This window comes from Thunnus thynnus, chromosome 13 (assembly GCF_963924715.1).
Source record: "Thunnus thynnus chromosome 13, fThuThy2.1, whole genome shotgun sequence".
Taxonomy (NCBI): Eukaryota; Metazoa; Chordata; class Actinopteri; order Scombriformes; family Scombridae; genus Thunnus; species Thunnus thynnus.
Genome location: NC_089529.1, coordinates 13,060,913 through 13,079,539, shown reverse-complemented (window position 1 = coordinate 13,079,539; position 18,627 = coordinate 13,060,913). Strand labels below are relative to the sequence as shown.

Here is an 18,627-nt window from a genome sequence, read left to right as displayed (position 1 = left end):
AAACAATAAAAACTGGAAGTCTACATATGACCTGTGGAGGGCAGTAACACACATTTGCTGCGTCTAGTCTGCCGCAAATCTCATCAGAAATAATTTAACATATTTTACGACAGTTCTTACGAAGGGACGGCAGGGCAAGAAGGAGAGCCGTAAAGCGTCGTGTTTTGGACTGGAGGAGGTCATTAGAAAGTGAGCAGCAGGCTGTCGGAGCTCCGGTGGAAGATAAATTTATTTAACAGCTCTGTATAGTGTTTCAACCGCTGCGAGATGCTTCGTCTCATCCTGCGGCTCAGGCCGTCCGCCGGGCTCCCCTGTCCCCGTGTCCTCCCGGCCGGGCCTGCCGCCGCCGCTGCGCTCGGCTCCGGCTCCCGCTCTGTCCCCGGAACCGGCTGCCTGCGGCGGCTTCACAGCGGGGCCAGCTCCCGGGCCGTGTACTTGGGCACCGGCTACAGCCACAGACGGGCTCTGCTGCGGTCTTCCCAGCTGTCAGGGCACAGCACCCGTTTCTATGGCCTGCCGCCACACCAGAAGGTACCGTCAGTTACCGCAGCCGGTTTCAGGTTGTCATAGCAGCGAACTTCACGGTTACAGCGAGCATGACCTCCATAGCTAGCATGAGGTAGCACCTAGATGTACCGAGCAGCATCTGCCACTCATTCACTGGCTAAATCCAGCCAATCATTGTGCCATTTCACAGATTTGTAACCTATAAAATCCCACGTTCAATCAGTGTAAAATCAGAGCATCTAATCAATCTAATCATTATTAGTCATTGATGTCATCAGGTGACACCATTAGGAGTTGTGTCCACTGGCATTTTAGTTACTACATCTGGGGTGAGATCAGTATTTTAAAGGCATTCAGTGATAAGTTAGGGAGTGTCCCCATGTGGATGCTGTCATATGAGTCTTTTCATTATTCAGTGTTGTCGGAGCAGCTGCAGGATTTGTCTCTGTTCAGTTCAACTGTGGTGATATTTGTTTTAAAGTGTGTTTTCCCCTTAATAATGAGACTACTGTGTCTGAGCCAAATGCTCATAAAATATGAAAGTGGTAGATTTCTGACACAAAATAATGATTCACTGTAGAGTGGCTGGTGAAATTGAATATTTGTCTCTCAGTGGCTGGTAGATGTTCTCATTTTAAAATGTTAATTCCCCACCCTGCTTTGTTTTCAAATCTAGACAAATTACATATTTATTTCATGTGTCCATGGCTGCAACTAATGATTATTTTCCTTATTAATTCACCTGTTGATTATTTTCTCAATTAATCGATTAGTCATTTGGTCTATAAAATGTCATAAAATGGTGAAGAATGCTGATCCAGAGGTTTCCCAAAGCCCAACATGCAATGTCTTGTTCTGTCCTGAACAACAGTCCACAACCAGAATATACTCAGTTTAATATCATAAAAGACTATAGAAACCAGAAAATATTCACATTCGAGAAGCTGGATCAGAGATGTTTAGCATTTTTTCTTTAAAGAATGACTCAAAATGATTTTACAATTATCAAAATAGTTGGCAGTTTATTGTCTCTGGATCAACTCGACAAGTAATTGATTAACTGTTGTGGCTCTATATGTGTCAGATGTTACCTCTGTGAGTGATTTGCTCCATCTTTATATTGCATACTGATTCTAAACAGGTTTCAGGTACATAGGCTGTTCACACTGGAAAAGTGACACCAGAAAATTAAGTATTCTTAAAAAAAAAAGGCATATTGACATACTAGAATAATACCTCAGAGTGTGCTGTTGAAGTGCACTGTTGTCCCACAATGCAGCGCACAAAGGAATTGGACAAATTAAATTAGAAGAGGAAACAAATGGTGGCTGGTGGTGAATCAGCTCCAGGAACAGTTTCATTAGTTTAATTGATAGTGAATGACATTACAACGTCACTGTTTGATTGACTTGCGCTAAATTAAGTTTTGTAATGTTACCTTAATTATATAAAAATATCAATTTCTTTTATACTATTTCCAAAAACATTACACAATGAAAATTGCTCCATAGAACATAATTTATGTAAGTAATATATAGTGTGGAATTGGGATACATCATAGATTTATTAACAGAAATCTCAGATGTGATTCCTGAGAAATTCCTCTTTTTCTTTGGTTTAACGCCAATCTAATTTGAGAACCCCTGTTCGAGCCCATACCCGTCTCTCCACTGGACGCACTCACAAATCATCATCAGATGTTACATGGCCTTGAACGCTACTGTAAAACATCCCAGATGTGGTGAAACACAGCTGTATGTGGGTCAAATATTGAGCAAGAAGATGAGGCGATGATGATGTAGAAACTGCTGTTACAACACCTGACATTCGCCACTGTTTGCGGTGCCTTATCACGGAGCCCCAGTGAGGACGCTGGTGATCTGTTGGTATTCTTGAATTAAATGCAATCTGTTTCTTTGTTCAACAGGTGGAGCTGCCTGCACTATCGCCCACCATGCAGACTGGAACCATCGCTCGCTGGGAGAAGAAGGAAGGAGACAAAATCAGCGAGGGCGACCTCATAGCTGAGGTTAGGAGTGTGTCTGTGTGTGTGTGTTTCAATATTACTATAAGGAATTATCGATTAAAAACTCAATTTTTAATGTTCCTATCTGTGTAGGTGGAGACTGATAAGGCCACTGTAGGGTTTGAGATGCTGGAGGAGTGCTATCTGGCTAAGATTCTTGTTCCTGAAGGGACCAGAGATGTCAACATTGGATCAGTAATCTGCATCACAGTTGACAAGTAAGTATCTGTGCCATGACAATGTAAAATACACTTGTTTTTGCTTCATTGATATATTTTGGTCTAGCTGTGGTCGTGTTGTCTGTAAGTGTGTGTCTAAGATCTGTGTGTGTTTTCCCCCCTGCAGTCCTGACCTCATTGCAGCCTTTAAGGACGTAACGTTGGACTCACTTAAAGCAGCCGGTGCAGCTCCGTCATCGGCCGCCTCCGCTCCTCCTCCTCCTCCCGCTGCTGCTGCTGCTGCTGCTCCTCCCGCAGCCCCGGGCAGCTCTTACCCCACACACATGAAGGTAGGCATTTCTTTACATAAACAAAGGACAGTCAGGTGTGTTAGACAAAGTAGAGTTGAGTAATAAAAGTCTGTTTACAGTCAAGGTGTCCTCTGGCCACTGATGTAACTTTATGAGGGTTGCTCAACATGATAGTCCGTGTGCATACAGTTAGTTTTCTCTCTGTTGGTGGAAATTAAGCTTTTCTTTTAATTCATCAGTCTCAATGGCAAATTCTGTAATGGTGTGTTCACACCAAACGCGAGGTGAATTTTTTGCATAATGAGATTACAAACAAAGTTAACTTGAGTGAAAAGTTGTTAAGAGCCAGCCAGCTCTGGATGAAAGAGCCATGTTGCTTCTGGAGGAATAAACACACACCAGACCACCACACCAGTCACACTGGATTCTGCTTTAATCCGGAGCACTTTACCGGCAGAAGGAGTTTCATAAGACGGGTTAATGCAGTTTATCACAGCAAAACGTACAGAGAAGAGTTGATGATGTATCTCTCAGTGTTTACAGACAAGTGTCGGTATGACTGTTGTTAGCAGGAGGACTGGCAGGCTGAGCTTCAGTGACATCACCGCGGTGGCTCCTGTTGTCCGGATGGGGACTAGTTGGTGCCTGTTGTTGTTTGCTTGCTGTTTGGGGTGAATAAACACAAATGATCCTATGGCCAAACTCGTGCGAGAAACGCAAGGCAAAAATTCGCTTTGGATTTGGTGTGAACACAACATAAGTCCTAAACCTTAAAACCACTATGTGTAGAATTTGAACATTTCCATGGATCTGACTGAGGCCTGCTGATATGAACAGAAATGAGAGCAATACATAGACGGCACCAGTTTTCACCAGGATAGCCAAAATACTGTGGCATCAGAATAATATGAAAGGTGTAACAGTCTCACAGGGGAGAAAGCAGGTCAGCGTCTCAGCACTGTGTGGAAAGTTTTTATAGTCTGTAATAAAGGTGTTTTGGTTTGGCACCTATTCAAATGGTGGATGATCAAAGTATATGATGGCCATTCCCCATGCTCAATTATGTCTCATAAGTTATTGCAGCAGTTTTTGAGTTGTTAGCATTTGTTACACAGATCTGGTGCAAAATCTAACCATTTTTCACCACTCGAGAATTGATAAAAATGGTCAAAAATCCCTCCAAAATACCACATTAGAACAAAAACTTTTGACATTTGGAAATTTCTGTGAGAACTGCATTTTTCGGTGACTAGACGGCGAGCACTTCTGCGACCATATTCATAAAGCTTTCTTGTACAAAGAGTTGCTCCTAGTGACAAAATTCTAAGAAAATTATTAGAATTTAGTCGTTTTCTAAGAAATTTCCTCTTACAGTTAAGACTAGATCCTGGTAAAGATAAAAGTTATTCACAAAGTATCTCAGCCCTTAAGAGAGCTCCTAAGGTGTAAAACTATTAGGAGTAGGGAGGAGGACTTTTAAGAGGCTTAAGAGTTTCTTAAGCGGAGGAGAAAATGGCGGAAAGACAAAGAGGCGGGAGAAGTATTCTCCAAATGCTGAATGACAGTTCACAACCCCCTTATTGTCAATATATCTAGGAAAGCCATATATCCTCTGAATGCACTCGGTCTCTAGTTTGTGGTTGGTCTGACAATAGGTCATATACAATGAGGTCAAGTTTCAAAAAATGGTCTCACTACAATGAAATTGCTACTGTGGGGACTAACATCATCACACATGAATCCAGTCTCAGTCTCAGCTTTCCAGTCAGACCCAATTTATGCAATTCCAAGACTGTTTAGGGACCCCAGTATGCAGAAATGTTCAAATACCATTTTTTGAATAGGCGAAAATAACACATTTATACTGCATACAAAAACTGCATGGTTTTTCCCCAAAACTGCATGGGATTACCATAAAGTGGGCATGTCTGTAAAGGGGAGACTTGTGGGTACCCATGGAAACCACTTTCATTCAGATATCTTGAGGTGAGAGGTCAAGGGACCCCTTTAAAAATGGCCATGCCAGTTTTCCCCTGGCCAAAATTTAACCTAGCTTTGGAGTGTTATTTAGCCCCCTTCCCAACAAACTAGCATGACATGGCTTCTAGTTTCATATGATACCAGAAATTTCAGTGTAGATCGCTACAGCCTCTGAAAGACAGTGATATCGGCTGAGGATGCTGGCGTCCTCGGGTAGTTTAAGAGGGTAAATTGTATGTAAACGATGGGCGATGTGAGTAATAGTTGTGGTGGTGAGTCGTGATCTGAAAGACTTTTTCTTGCCTTATTTAATGCCGCTCCTGTATCATCTCACACCCAGTGGTCCAGGTTGTAGTTGATTGCTTAGAAATGTTATCAGTTGAAGTCATTTTTATATTTGGGTGATCTCATTGTTTAATCAGACAGACTATTTTCAAAACTGAATTGCAGCTTTAATTTGTCAGAGGCTGCTCTAACAAAACGTCCCCAGCCAGACTCTAATTAGGGATGCTGCTGTTACAGGATTTAAAGTTTAGAGCTGTACTGAATACAAATGATCCTGCCGCCTTTAGTGTTTGTCACTATTTTTCTCTATAAAGTGGTCAAACTGGAAGCTACAGAAATGACATCCCTCTGTCTTGACTCGTGTTGATCAAGTTGATGTGTGGGTGTGTTGCAGATCACACTCCCTGCCCTTTCTCCCACCATGACGATGGGCACAGTGCAGCGCTGGGAGAAGAAGGTCGGAGAGAAGCTGAGTGAAGGAGATCTGCTGGCTGAGATCGAGACTGACAAGGCAACCATCGGTAAAGTGACTTGAACACCTCAGTCCTGAAATATTTACTATCAGTGCCTTTTTTTTTAACCTGAAGTACCCAACAGAGTATTACTGTGCTGTTTAACATCCATGAATTATTATTTTTATTTTATTGTACCATATGTGATGTTGGTATCCCGTCATATTTGGTGAACTTGAAATATCCCTTATATGACGCAAAGGTTACGACGGTCTTGAATTCCGATGTACAGCATGACAGGAAAAGCGCACCTTGCTCACCACGTCCCCCTCATGCGTTTTGTGTTCAGGCTTTGAGGTGCAGGAGGAGGGATACTTGGCCAAAATCATGGTGGCAGAGGGAACACGCGACGTCCCTCTGGGAACACCGCTCTGCATCATTGTAGAGAAAGAAAGTGACATCGCTGCTTTCAAGGATTATGTAGAGACTGGCGTGGCGGAGGTTTCCACACCTCCTCCAGCTCCAGCTCCAACACCAGCAGCGGTGAGACACACACACACACACACACACACACACACACACACACACACACACACATAGCTTTTACTTTTATATGTAATCGTAACAGAGACCTGTCTCCTCTGTTCTGCCATGAGATAGTTGCTGCTGATGTTACCTGATTTGTGAATGTTTTTGTTCCAGGCTGCACCAGCTGCTGCTGCGCCCAGTCCTGCTCCCGCAGCCGCTGCCCCAGCAGCACCCAGGAAGGGCCGTGTGTTTGTCAGTCCTCTGGCCAAGAAACTTGCTGCTGAGAAAGGAATTGACCTGGCACAGATTAGCGGTAAGTCACAAAGAAGCACTTTGGTGGATTACTTTGTGAAAGGGTAAATACAGAGCTAAAAAAAGGATTTTTTTTTTTTTTTTTTTAACACGGAGCTGTTTTCTGTTCAGGTTCTGGTCCTGATGGACGCATTACTAGGAAAGACATTGAGAGCTTTGTTCCACCAAAGGCTGCACCTGTAAGTCCCTTCTGTATTCATAACTCCTAGTTAGTAACGCACATTTAATTCTGTGTAATCATATGTGACAACTTCCTTTTTCATAATCAATGATTTTTTTCAGTGTGAATCTTTGAATATAAGAATATTATGCTAAATAGATTTGTTGATGAATTGATTAATCATTATATCATTCTTAAAGCAAAAATGCCAAATGATCTATTTCTAGCTTTTAAAATGAAATTATTTTCTACTTTTCTCTGTTTCATAACATTTTCGTTTAATCAAAATTAACATTTTGAAGATGTGACTGTGGCTGTGTGAAATTGAGATGATCATTTTTCATCATTTTCATAAAGGTTTCATTAATTTGTTTATGAATTTGTGTCCAGATGTTGTAATATGCTGTGAGGTTTTGATCCACTCTGGCAGAATAATAATTTTTACCGTACTTTTGAAACCCTGTTTCCAATGAAACCTCAACATTTTGGTGTTGTACCAAATATGCCTCGATGTTTTGTTCTAATTAGTTTTGATATAAATTAAACCATTTTCTTTGGCAGGCTGTGGCTGCTGCTCCCACTCCAGCTGCTCCTGCACCTGCTGCAGCTCCTGCTGCACCAGCTGGGACCTTCACAGACATCCCTATCAGCAATATCCGCAAGGTGAGAACACACACACACACACACCTGACTTGGTGGTCCGCTGTGTTTAATGACAACTTTGGTGTATCGAATGCTGCGAGGCAAACGTCCTGAGGGATCTTCGCAGCGTAGCTCTGTTATCTCTGACCTGTGCTTCCACATTTTGCCCTTCAGACAGGCGTTTCCATTTATCAACACAGACTCCACTAACTCCTCATTTCTGTCTCTGATGAATTATGGATCAAAGCTGAAGTGCATATATTTGTCTCTCCTGCAGGTCATCGCTCAGAGGTTGATGCAGTCTAAGCAAACTATCCCTCACTATTATCTGTCTGTAGATGTCAACATGGACCAAGTGCTGGAGCTTCGGAAAGAACTCAATGATGTGAGTTTTTTTGCTTGTGAATAGCCATGAAACAGAATGAAATCAGGACAGACAGGAAACTTTTTTTTTTTTCCCCTCCTGAATTGTCATACCTCAGCTGAGATAATTATCTCTCATGTCTCAACCTGGTCTCCTTCCTGCAGGAGGTGAAAGCCCAGAATATCAAGCTTAGTGTGAATGACTTCATCATCAAAGCCAGCGCTCTGGCCTGCCTCAAGGTTCCTGAGTGCAACTCCTCCTGGATGGACACAGTCATTCGCGAGTGAGTAAACACACATAAACAGCCGTATCCAAACATATGTTTATGTTGTTTGGTTCCAATATACAGTACACAGGAAAATATTCTCTTGGTTTGTAGATCTACTAATCTTTAGCTTGCAGATATGACCTAGTCAGTCGGATTAGATTAATACCGTGAGCATTTTATCAGACAATAGTCTTTAATAGTGTAGCTGCACTATTGTGCCTGTAGAGGGCACTCGGAGACATTTTTTAAATCTTCCTTGTTTGAAGTCCCAATAACCAGATGTTTGTGCTGTCATCAGTATTGACTTCTTCTAATCATTCCAGGAATCATGTGGTGGACATGAGCATAGCAGTGAGCACAGCCAGCGGTCTCATCACACCCATAGTGTTTAACGCCCACACCAAAGGACTGGTTGCCATCAGCTCTGACGTGTCAGCACTTGCCGCCAAAGCGAGAGACGGTAAACTGCAGCCGCATGAGTTCCAGGTACGACACATATTCTGATCCTGTGGGTGGATGTCGTTTGAGTGCGGGATAGTTAACTTTATCATTAGTGAACCAGCCTATGGAGACGTTCCTCTTCATTGTGTTTTTTTTTTCCACCAGGGAGGCACCTTCACCATCTCTAATTTGGGGATGTTTGGCATCAAGAACTTCTCAGCGATAATCAACCCTCCTCAGGCCTGTATCCTCGCCGTTGGAGGCTCAGATAAACGGCTGGTGCCTGCTGATAATGAGAAAGGGTTAGTATAACGACTAATAAATCAAATGCTTCTACAATACTATAACAAGTTGGACATATCGCCTTTCAAAACTCAAGACTCCGGCTTGTGTCGGCACTGACGTGGCGTTTGTTTTGTGTTTCGCAGGTTTGACGTAGCCAGCATGATGTCTGTGACGCTGAGCTGCGACCACCGGGTGGTGGACGGGGCGGTCGGCGCTCAGTGGCTCGCCGAGTTCCGCAAGTTCCTGGAGAAACCCGTCACCATGTTGTTGTGATCGGACTGTACTACCATTAAACCACAGCTACAGGCCGAGGCCTCTCACTGAAGTGATCTGATTGGTCTAAAACCGGTCTTATCCTACTGTGATTGGCCGGCCTGCCACCAGGTCACTCCCAGTTACCCAGAGGGGGAAGAGGCAGAACTCACTCCGCTTACCTGTCTGTCTCGATGTCTCTCTCCTGTCTATCTCTCTCTCTCTCTCTCCTCTCGCTCTCTCACTCATATCCTATTTATTGAGGCCCCATCTCACGAGAGACCAGAATTAGATATAATTTATCCTAGAATAGAGACTGGCCATACGTCACTAAAACATTGCTAATGTTTTACAAAGGGAATGTGTTACATGTCCAACCCAGCGAGCATATTTACCCCCCCCAAATCTGTGTGTGTGTGCTCCTACACACTTTTATCTGTGCTTTTGTGTGAATGTGATAAAGATGACGGGAAGTGCAGCTATCTGTGGGTTCCAGTCTTTTGAGTAAAGGCTCGTGATTTTTGTCTGCTCGCAGGCAAGAGGAGGATGACAAATGTATGTTAATATCCACATACACACAAACCTGTCCCTGTTAAGTGGTCACACACACACACAAACACAATTTAAATATTTAGTGTGTTTTCTGTGGGTTGATACAGTGTGTATATTCTTCACTGTGGGATGAACACAGTGCTGTATACATGGTGGTACAGACCCGAATGATAACAAACAATCTTAAAGGAAGTACTGAGCAGTTTTGCCAATTCTCTCTCTTCCATGGGGATGTTTATTTTTTAGTCTCAGAGTAAAACACTGACCTTGGAAATATTCTGTATTTCACAGCTGAAACGCACAAAGATGGTGCTGGATGTTATTTGTTATTTGAATAAATTGGGAGAAGTTCAACCTTGTGCCATAGGCTCTTTGGTTTGGGATTTTATAACTAGACTTGTGGTAAAAGGCTAAATTTAAGCACTTAACAACACATTTTTATAATGTGATGACAAAGATATCTTCAAAGTTTTTGAAAAACTATAAAAAAAATATTTATCTGGCAACCAGGAGTCCAAGTTACTGATCTTTTTTTTTTTTTACCATATTAACAAATCTGTGTGCAGTCAACCATTTTCTTATAATGCAGTCGCTTCCATTCATCTCTCTTCTCAATATCATGGTCAGCTTCACGTAGGCCAGTGTGTGCACACAAACGCACACACACACACATCACAATAAAAAAATCAACAGCAACTGCAAACAGGCTCAGACTGCCTCCTTATTCATTAACTTACTTTGTTTTGAATTTGAGCTATAAAAACTAGCTCATGTAACTGCTGCCTTCTTCTTTTTATTCATATCAGGAATATATAGTATCACCATAGCAACATGTATTTAAATGAAAAGAACGAAGAAAGATAACAGTTGTCAAAACAAACTGCAGATGGAGACGCAAACCAGCTTGTATCAGTAACAGGAAAATACTGAGGTGACAATAAAAGGTCACATTTGAAAACTTGAACAGGTCACAAATTGCTTTGCTGCTGTTTGTGGTCCAGTCCCACTTGAATCCTTAGCTATATATAGATATATATTAAAGCTACTTTAAAGGCACTTTTTCCTGCTCCGACACCCTAATTTGTTTGGGTAAGTGAAATTAGTCGACCACTGATATCACTGTTGTATATGTCCAATAAACCACATATTGTTTTCAGGATTCAATGACTGAAACTCCCCAAATCTCTTCAGTGTAAAAAATGACTCATATTGTTTGATTAAATCTGACAAATGTTTTGACTGGCCTGAATTTGGGCCCTCGTGGCATGTCTAAGTTTTGGCTGTGACTGGTGAAGAGCACTCACATGTTCACTGTGGATCGACATCTGTGAGCCATGAATAACAAATCAATTTTATGCAAATCTGTCAAAAAGTAGCAACGATGGTGTTTTGTTTGGCCCTTAAGGTAGGTCAAAACCTGATAAGTCATAGGTCATAACTGGATGATGTCATCACCGGATGACTTGCGGCAAATGTAAATATCAACTGATTTTTGAACATCTCACACCAGTGACAGCTGTGAATCACTGTACACATCATTACAGAAACAAATTAAACTTGTGTTTTATGTGAAATAAGTGTAAAAGTACCAAGTTCTGTTTTTCCACAGATTTTTCTCTCTATTTGAGTGAAAGGTTTTATCTGCTCTGTAGGTTTTTAACATTCACACTAACTCAGAGGAAGGCAGGCTGTTGACGGAGGGTTGAGACTCTGCAGCAGCTGATTTGACCTCATCAGTTCTCATCACATCTGTAATCTTTTAGGATTGTTTGGAGAAGAAAATGTTCAATAAATTGTTAGTTTTTAATCTTAAAAAACTTACCAGTAGAAGCAGTTTTTGTTAAGCTATATTTAAGAAAATGAAAAATATATTCATGATCAATTAAACTGCAATTTTAAAAATGTATTTAGTTTATAAAAACCTTTTAAAATAGTGAAAAATGCTGATTGTAACTTCCCAGAGGCAATAGTGGCATCTTCAATTTGATAGTTCCGACCAACAAAATACTGATTACACAATAATATAAAACCGATAAAAGCAGCAAATCCACATGTTTAAGAAGCTGGAATCAGAAAAAGTTTGGAAATTGTGCTTAATCGATTATAAAAATAGTTGTAGATAGATTTTCTGTTGATCAACTCATTGATGAACGTACTGATCATTCCAGCAATTATCGAAAGAATTTTCATTCTTAAATCTTGTAAATGAAATGCGAGTTTCTCCTCAAAAGAAACCACACGCAGTTACATCATATCAGCATGAAAGTTAAAGTTGTCATTTTGGTGTGGCAGCTGTCTGGAAGGAAAACCTGCTTCCATGGCAACAACAACTTCTATGTCACCCTGCAGCATTATGGGAGGTCATCTTCTGGCCAACAGATTACGTCACCTATCTGACAACTTTAATAATAATAAAACACTTTTCTTCTTGCAAACAGACATTGAAAGGTGAAGAGACACAGAGAGAATAAAATGAGTGTGAAAATAAAGGAGGGTGGGGCTGGTGGCATCGCTCAATACATTAATCACGCATGCCTAGTTTTTTGGCCTCCAGTTTGCACATGGGGGAGAGAGAGAGAGCAGCCTCTCAGGGTTTCCTCACAGCTATGGGTTCTTCTGGAAGATGGACGCTCTGGACCCTGTGTGTGTGTTTCAGCGCTCTGGGGAGTGGTGAGTAGGCCTGTTGAAAGCTTTGATACAAATTCAGTAAGACAAGAACAAACAATATTGATGATTTTGTACACACAGGTGCAGCTTCAAGTGTTTTGAGGGATCTGCAAAGCTTCAACAGTTACTGTTTGTAGTCTCTTACAATCTACAGTGTAGCTCTGCGGATCTGAGAATAAACTCTCATGACGTAACTCTAAACCTCGTAGAGTATTTGGACAGATATGTTTCCTGTATTTTTGAATTTGAGATGAGACAATAATCAAGATTTTTTGGACAACATATTAAAAGTGATGTGTAGAAAATATTAACAATTTAAAACTTAGTTGAAATAATTTTTTGTCAACCAGAAATGAAAGATTGTATTAAAAAATCATGAAGGAGTGATGAAATCCGTCAAACGTATGAACTAAAGAGGTTTAATTTGCATTTAGTGCGGTTATTAATTTATTGACTCAATCAAAAATAGCCTCATGAAAAGCTTTTAATATAGTAGATACATCCAGTAAAAGCTAATGTTTGTCATAATGAGAGTGTTTGAAAGGACTTGACTTGATTTGACATTTCAGAAACTGCTGTTCTACATAGAAACAATGCGGTGAATCGACGGTATGTTTTCATGAACTCATCCTAGTGAAGTGAGCTGTTGTTCCACTCAGTCTGTGATCGGTTTGGCTCTCCCTCAGAGCTGTCAAGTGTAATTAACAACTAATATGCACAGTGAATTCACACACACAAACACACACACACACACACACACATTAGCAAAAGAGGCCTGGGGATGACAGAGAGGAGGGGGAAGGGTTCATTATTTCAGTAATGAAGGAGGCGAGGGAGCACCGGTGCACGTCAATAGGGAGACTAGGGGGAGTTCAAACTGGAACAATAATACATGAATATAAATCTGAAAAGTAAATCCTCTCTTGTTCAATTTTGTTTGTTCTTTCCCACCTCGCTGATCGACTGACACAGCTGCACTCCGGGTCACCATGAGGGAATCCAGTCTCGAGGTGGTTCGAGGGGATTCTGTCGTCCTGCCCTGCTCCTTCTTCACCTCCAGCCCCCTCTCCAGACTCAACGTTATCTGGACCCTGGCTCCCTTCTCCAGTCCAGAAACCCCAATACAGGTCTGCATCCCACACCAACACACAGAGTCGCCTCTGACAGGCTGCAGCCTTACAAAGTGATCACATATTTCAGGTTTATATCAAGTATTTCATTATAATCTTCATGAGTTTATGAGCTGGAGTTCTTCGTTTTCCTGCCTTTTATTATTATTTTATTTTTAAAATCAATTCTATCACTTTAAAATGCAGTGCAGGTGTTGGCAGAAGTAACTTTCCAAAGAGAAACTTGGTGATTCTGATGCACATTAAACCCACAATCACTCAAGATAGCCTTCTATGAAACATCATTGATGCCTTTTTTATGTTTTTTAGAGTCTGAAACTACTTATTAATGGCTGCTTTCACTTCCAGGTGATTGTGTACGACCATGGACAGGTGATTGAAGACCCCTCCCTCATCGGCAGGGTGGGTTTTACAGGTATAACTACAGTAACCCTTTTTATCAGAATTGTCTTTTGAAATTTTTTATAGGACTGTAACTAATGATTATTTTTATTATCGATTAATCTGTCGATTATTTTCTCTATTAATCAATTAGTTTTTTGGTCTATAAAATGTCAGAAAAGGTTGAAAGGTTGTTGATCAGTGTTTCTCAAAGCCCAAGATCCAACCTAAAATGCCCTGACCAACAGGCCACAACCCAAAGATATTCAGTTTTTGATCACAGAGACCAAAAATATTCACATTTGAGAAGCTAGAACCAGAGAATGTGGATTTTTTTTTTCTTAAAGAATGACTCCATACAATTAATCGATTATAAAAATAGTTGCTGATTAATTTAATTGTTCTCATTTAGAAAATGAAAACAGGATAACAACATGACTGTTTCATAAAAACCAACTGCAGGTATACCCTGGAGTGCAGATATCGTCCTGAATGACACACATGTATCAGATGCTGGTGTTTACCGCTGCATGGTCAATAACCCACCAGAGACAGCAGATCCCGGCATAGGAGAGCTGGCACTCAGTGTTCTGGGTAAGAAATATGTGTCACATATTGTCCAACGCTACCTGAGTGAGCTCGTTCAATGGAACCTCCATTCAATATACTGTGAATTAGGGACACATCCTTGTATTTATTTCAGTCTGGTCCTCAGATTTGGTTCATATCTGCCATTAAATCAAGTAATTTTTAGCAATTTGTTAGTATCATTCTGTCATTAGTTTAACAATGAAGTGATACACTCCCAGAGGAAAACACTAAAAATAATACTGACCAACATGATTTTGCTTTTAAAATCTAATATTGGCCACTGATAGTCTTCCAATACTGTATATTGGATCTCCGATTAAGTAAATTATGCACCCATCCACTTGCCCAGAGGCTTTTAATAATGCATACGTGTGGAGGAAGGCAGAATCTTCTGGTCCTGTTAACCAGAACTGAGCGATAGTGGATAAAACTTTCCTTAAACCTCATTACCAACATCACATCATCTGGATGAAAAACGTGCTGCCGACTTTAACAGACCATCTTTCTAGTCAGCTTTGCCTCCAGATGTCACTGACTCACTCACAGAAAACTCAAAACTGCTTGTAGAGAATTAGCTCTGAAGACACATTCATGATGTCTCATAGACACTGAAATGTGTTCATCTGTTTGTAAGCGTCGCATTGTATTCTTTTAGAAATTCTTTTGCTTATTGTTTTTGCAGCACCACCCTCGCTGCCTGTGTGCCAGTGGGATGGAGATATTGACATGGGAGGAAGCGTCACGTTGTCCTGCATGGTGGCGGAGGGCGTCCCCACTCCAGAGATCCACTGGGATAAACTGAATCCAGAGGAAATCTCGCTTCCCATCAACATGGAGGGTCAGAGACACACACACACACACACACACACACACACACAGTGCTTCTGCATATTATGTCGAGCATTTAATGTCTTAAACTAAAATGACCCTATTGCAGAATCAAAATCCTTTTGTGTGGAGATAAATTTTAGATTTTATTATTACATTCAATTTGAGTGTGATAAAGCTTCAGTGAAACACTAAATATTGGGAAGTTTGGGGAAAACTAAAAGTTGGGAACATATGTATCTCCAGGAGACAGTTAAAGGGTTACTTCAGTGATTTGGTATTACACTTTCATAAAGATGGACGACTCACAAGAGACAGATTAAAAAATGAGGCGGTCACAATTGAAGCTACAGAGACCGAGATATCTAGATTTTTTAGTCTCTAGTTTGGGTGAAGCTCCAAAAAACACTGGATCCTACATTTCCCATAATTCAACTGGATAGCATCCTTCATTAGATCCATAATTTTAGTTTGTAATGCATGTTCTGTTAAATAAAACGTAAGTCTCACCCCCAACCTGAGATCTGAGCAAATAACCCTGATGATATCATGTGATTAGTAACAAGTCGTTTACTTTTCTCCTCCTTCTAACTCGTTCTCCTCATTATCTCAGAGTCGTTAGCGTGACTGTCTCTCTTCTCTGTCTCAGGGGATCTCTCAGGCTCCGTCCAAATTGCCAACGTGTCCTCTCAGACCTCAGGCCTGTATCGCTGCTCTGCCACCAACCTCCTGGGAACGGAGAACTGTTACGTCAACCTGTCTGTCTACAGCGGTAAGAGCCTCTTTGTTCACTCATAATCCTCTCTGACTTCTTCCACCGCAGCCGCTTCAGTGATTTTTAAATTCTATTTGTCAAATCCCTGCGATAACTGTTGTCGTCTCGTCTCTCTCTGCAGCCCCGAACAGTTCCTCGGGGATCCTGCAGGGCATGCTGCTGACCTTGTCCATGAGCCTGCTGCTGCTGGCTTTGCTGGTGCTCATACTGTGGCTCCATCGCACAGGGCAGGACGGGTGGTTGAGGGAGGGGAAAGAAGAGGAGTGTTACAATGAGATACCGTATACTCCGTCTCTGATGAAGCGCTCGTTTGTTTGATTTCTCAAGAAGACAAGAATTATAAAAACACACACATGAAAAAGAGAAATGCTCCACGCAGGCATCAAACAATGGACTCTTTGTTTCATCTAGATCATCTTTACTGCCCAGCCAGTGCTATTTACATACTAGTGCATCTGTACAGCATCACACGTTAAATAAATTCAAGGTATTTTGTTTTAAGGTATGTTCAGTTATATTGCATGTGGCATATTTAAATACATGTTGAATTGTATCTTTGTCTCTTTTGACCACAAATCAAAGACTAATATGATCTCAATCTTTGAGCAAGCAAAGAAAACTGGATAATAGTTCACTATGGTTGCACTTACATATTGAAATATGTAATAAAATACCTATTTGGATAAGCTCACGTGAATGGCAACACATTAATTAGTACCGGATGTCAACTGCGTTGTTCACAAGTACTGCACGGACCTGAATCGTTGTCTCAGCCTGGAGAGGAAACTAAATCAGAGGCCAGGAAGGAGCTCGAGGCTGTTGAGCTGAAGCATAAGGCTGCTGACCCACACGCTCAGCCTGCCAGGCTGCGGCGGTAAAGAGCTCCGTGTCAAGAGGGAACAGCTTGAAGGAGGCCATCAGGTCTGATTCCTGTGAGAGAGAAGACATCCCTCTGCCAGCAAAGCCAGTCTGCAGAGAAAAACACAAGGTCCAAATGCAGCCAACAGACTGAAACCTTTCAAATGTGAGGAGGTGTGATCAGTCAGTGTAAAGCTGTAGGCTCCTGCCATGACACCATCACTTTTTTCAGTGTTATTTTCAAGTTTACGACATTAGGATGTGTAAATCTGATTTTTTTAGGCATGAAAATGCATAAGTGCATATATGAAAAGTCCTTTTAACTATACTTGGGGTTTATAATAATGAATGTTTCTTATATTTTTGATCAGATTTGATAGTTTCATCAAAATAGACCATTTGCATTGCAGACATTTTGACCTGTCACAGTAGGAAAAGCACAGGTGTTACTAATAACATTATCGATGACTCCGTTCTATTCAGGTGTCTCAGTCAGTCATCACAGTGAGTCAGCAAACACAATACCAGCACCCTGAAACCAAATGGAATTATATTTATTTTTTAACACTTGTGCGTCTTCCTACTGTGACACGTCAAAGATGTTTTCCATAAAAATAAGACTATTATCTGGGATTGGAAGTTGCTCTGTAAAGGCCCACATGGATGTTCAAACAACCGCTGCGCTCCATTTAGCCGTGCAGGTGTGCTGTTGTAGCGACAAGGGCGGAGGAAACACCAGGTGACCAGAATGAGGCTGAATCTCTATAAGCTGACATTCAACCAGCAGCTGCAGGTGGTGGACATGTTGTGGTAAACTTTACTTTAATCTTTTCACAGCTTTAAAGTGTTGCCGGAGACAAATTTGTTTTACGACGCTGTAAGCAGCGTGTGTCGAGTTTAGATGGAGCGTCCCGCCCTGACAAAACGCAACCACAACAGAAGAGTGAGAGGGCTGTCAATCAAGAACAGTCTACATGCTCACATAGTCTTGACAAGAGGTCTTAACAGGCAACTTAAACATTTTAAAGTAAACAAATGTTACAAATGTCTGAGTGTACTTGGTTAGTGGTACTATAATGATTTAAAATATGTTGCCACCGATGCATAAAGCTTGGTGCTTCATGTAAGCTGCTGTAAACTGAGTCAGAGGTTTAAGGACAGGTGTCCATATGAACAGTGAAAGAGGTTTTCCTTGTTGTAATCATTCCTCCTGTTCATACTGGCTATTAAAAGATTCCCTTCAAATGTGCTTTCAGTATAAGTGATGGGGACCAAAATCCACAGTGGGTCCACAGTCATTTTGTGCAAAAATGCATTTAAAAGTTGATCTGAAGCTTATACGAGGCTTCAGTAGTCTGAGTTAGTCATATCAAGTGGATATCTGCCACATTTACAGTCTTTTTAACATCAAATTCCCTCTTTGTTTCCTCAAACAGTGTTTCCCTGTTGAGCTGCGGTGGAAGTATAGTCACAAAAAGAGACACTAAAAGACTAAAAATGTTGATAGACTAATTTGGATGCTGAAGCTTCATATTAGCTTCAGATAAACCTTTAAATACATTTTTGCACAGAAGGAGGCTTGCTGTGGATTTTGGCCCTCATCACTTACATTGAAAGTACATTATGATGGTCAGTATGAACAGGAGGAATGATTACAGCAAGAAACACCTACTTCAATGTTCATTTGGGCTCCTGACTGTTTTACTGTTTCAAGATAGACTTGAAAAAGAGTGAACCTGTCCTTTAAGAGGGCTAATTGTTATCTAAACATAAAGTTAATTTTCTGGCTTTTAACCAGCATTTTTCCTCCTGTTTAGCTGATCCACAATGGACGATTTCTGAGAATATAAAGCACTGTAGCACTACTTTAGGCT

General features: G+C 41.1%; 2 protein-coding genes across 2 annotated transcripts; both read left to right on the top strand.

The window, feature by feature from the left end:
• Positions 1 to 123: 123 nt before the first annotated feature.
• Positions 124 to 9,877, top strand: dlat (dihydrolipoamide S-acetyltransferase (E2 component of pyruvate dehydrogenase complex)). The gene is made up of 14 exons (XM_067608064.1): positions 124 to 531; positions 2,435 to 2,536; positions 2,627 to 2,751; positions 2,879 to 3,041; positions 5,662 to 5,788; positions 6,069 to 6,262; positions 6,422 to 6,560; positions 6,671 to 6,738; positions 7,281 to 7,382; positions 7,639 to 7,746; positions 7,890 to 8,008; positions 8,317 to 8,479; positions 8,600 to 8,736; positions 8,863 to 9,877. Exons 1-14 carry the CDS (start codon positions 268 to 270, stop codon positions 8,990 to 8,992), a joined length of 1,941 nt encoding a protein of 646 aa, XP_067464165.1. The 5' UTR covers positions 124 to 267; the 3' UTR covers positions 8,993 to 9,877.
• Positions 9,878 to 11,693: 1,816 nt separating this feature from the next.
• On the top strand, positions 11,694 to 16,400 carry zgc:165604 (uncharacterized protein LOC792578 homolog). Its single transcript, XM_067608063.1, has 7 exons — positions 11,694 to 12,193; positions 13,163 to 13,317; positions 13,669 to 13,735; positions 14,164 to 14,295; positions 14,975 to 15,130; positions 15,770 to 15,892; positions 16,017 to 16,400. The coding sequence occupies exons 1-7, from the start codon at positions 12,055 to 12,057 to the stop codon at positions 16,211 to 16,213; spliced, it is 969 nt and encodes a 322-aa protein (XP_067464164.1). The 5' UTR covers positions 11,694 to 12,054; the 3' UTR covers positions 16,214 to 16,400.
• The last annotated feature ends 2,227 nt before the right edge of the window (positions 16,401 to 18,627 follow it).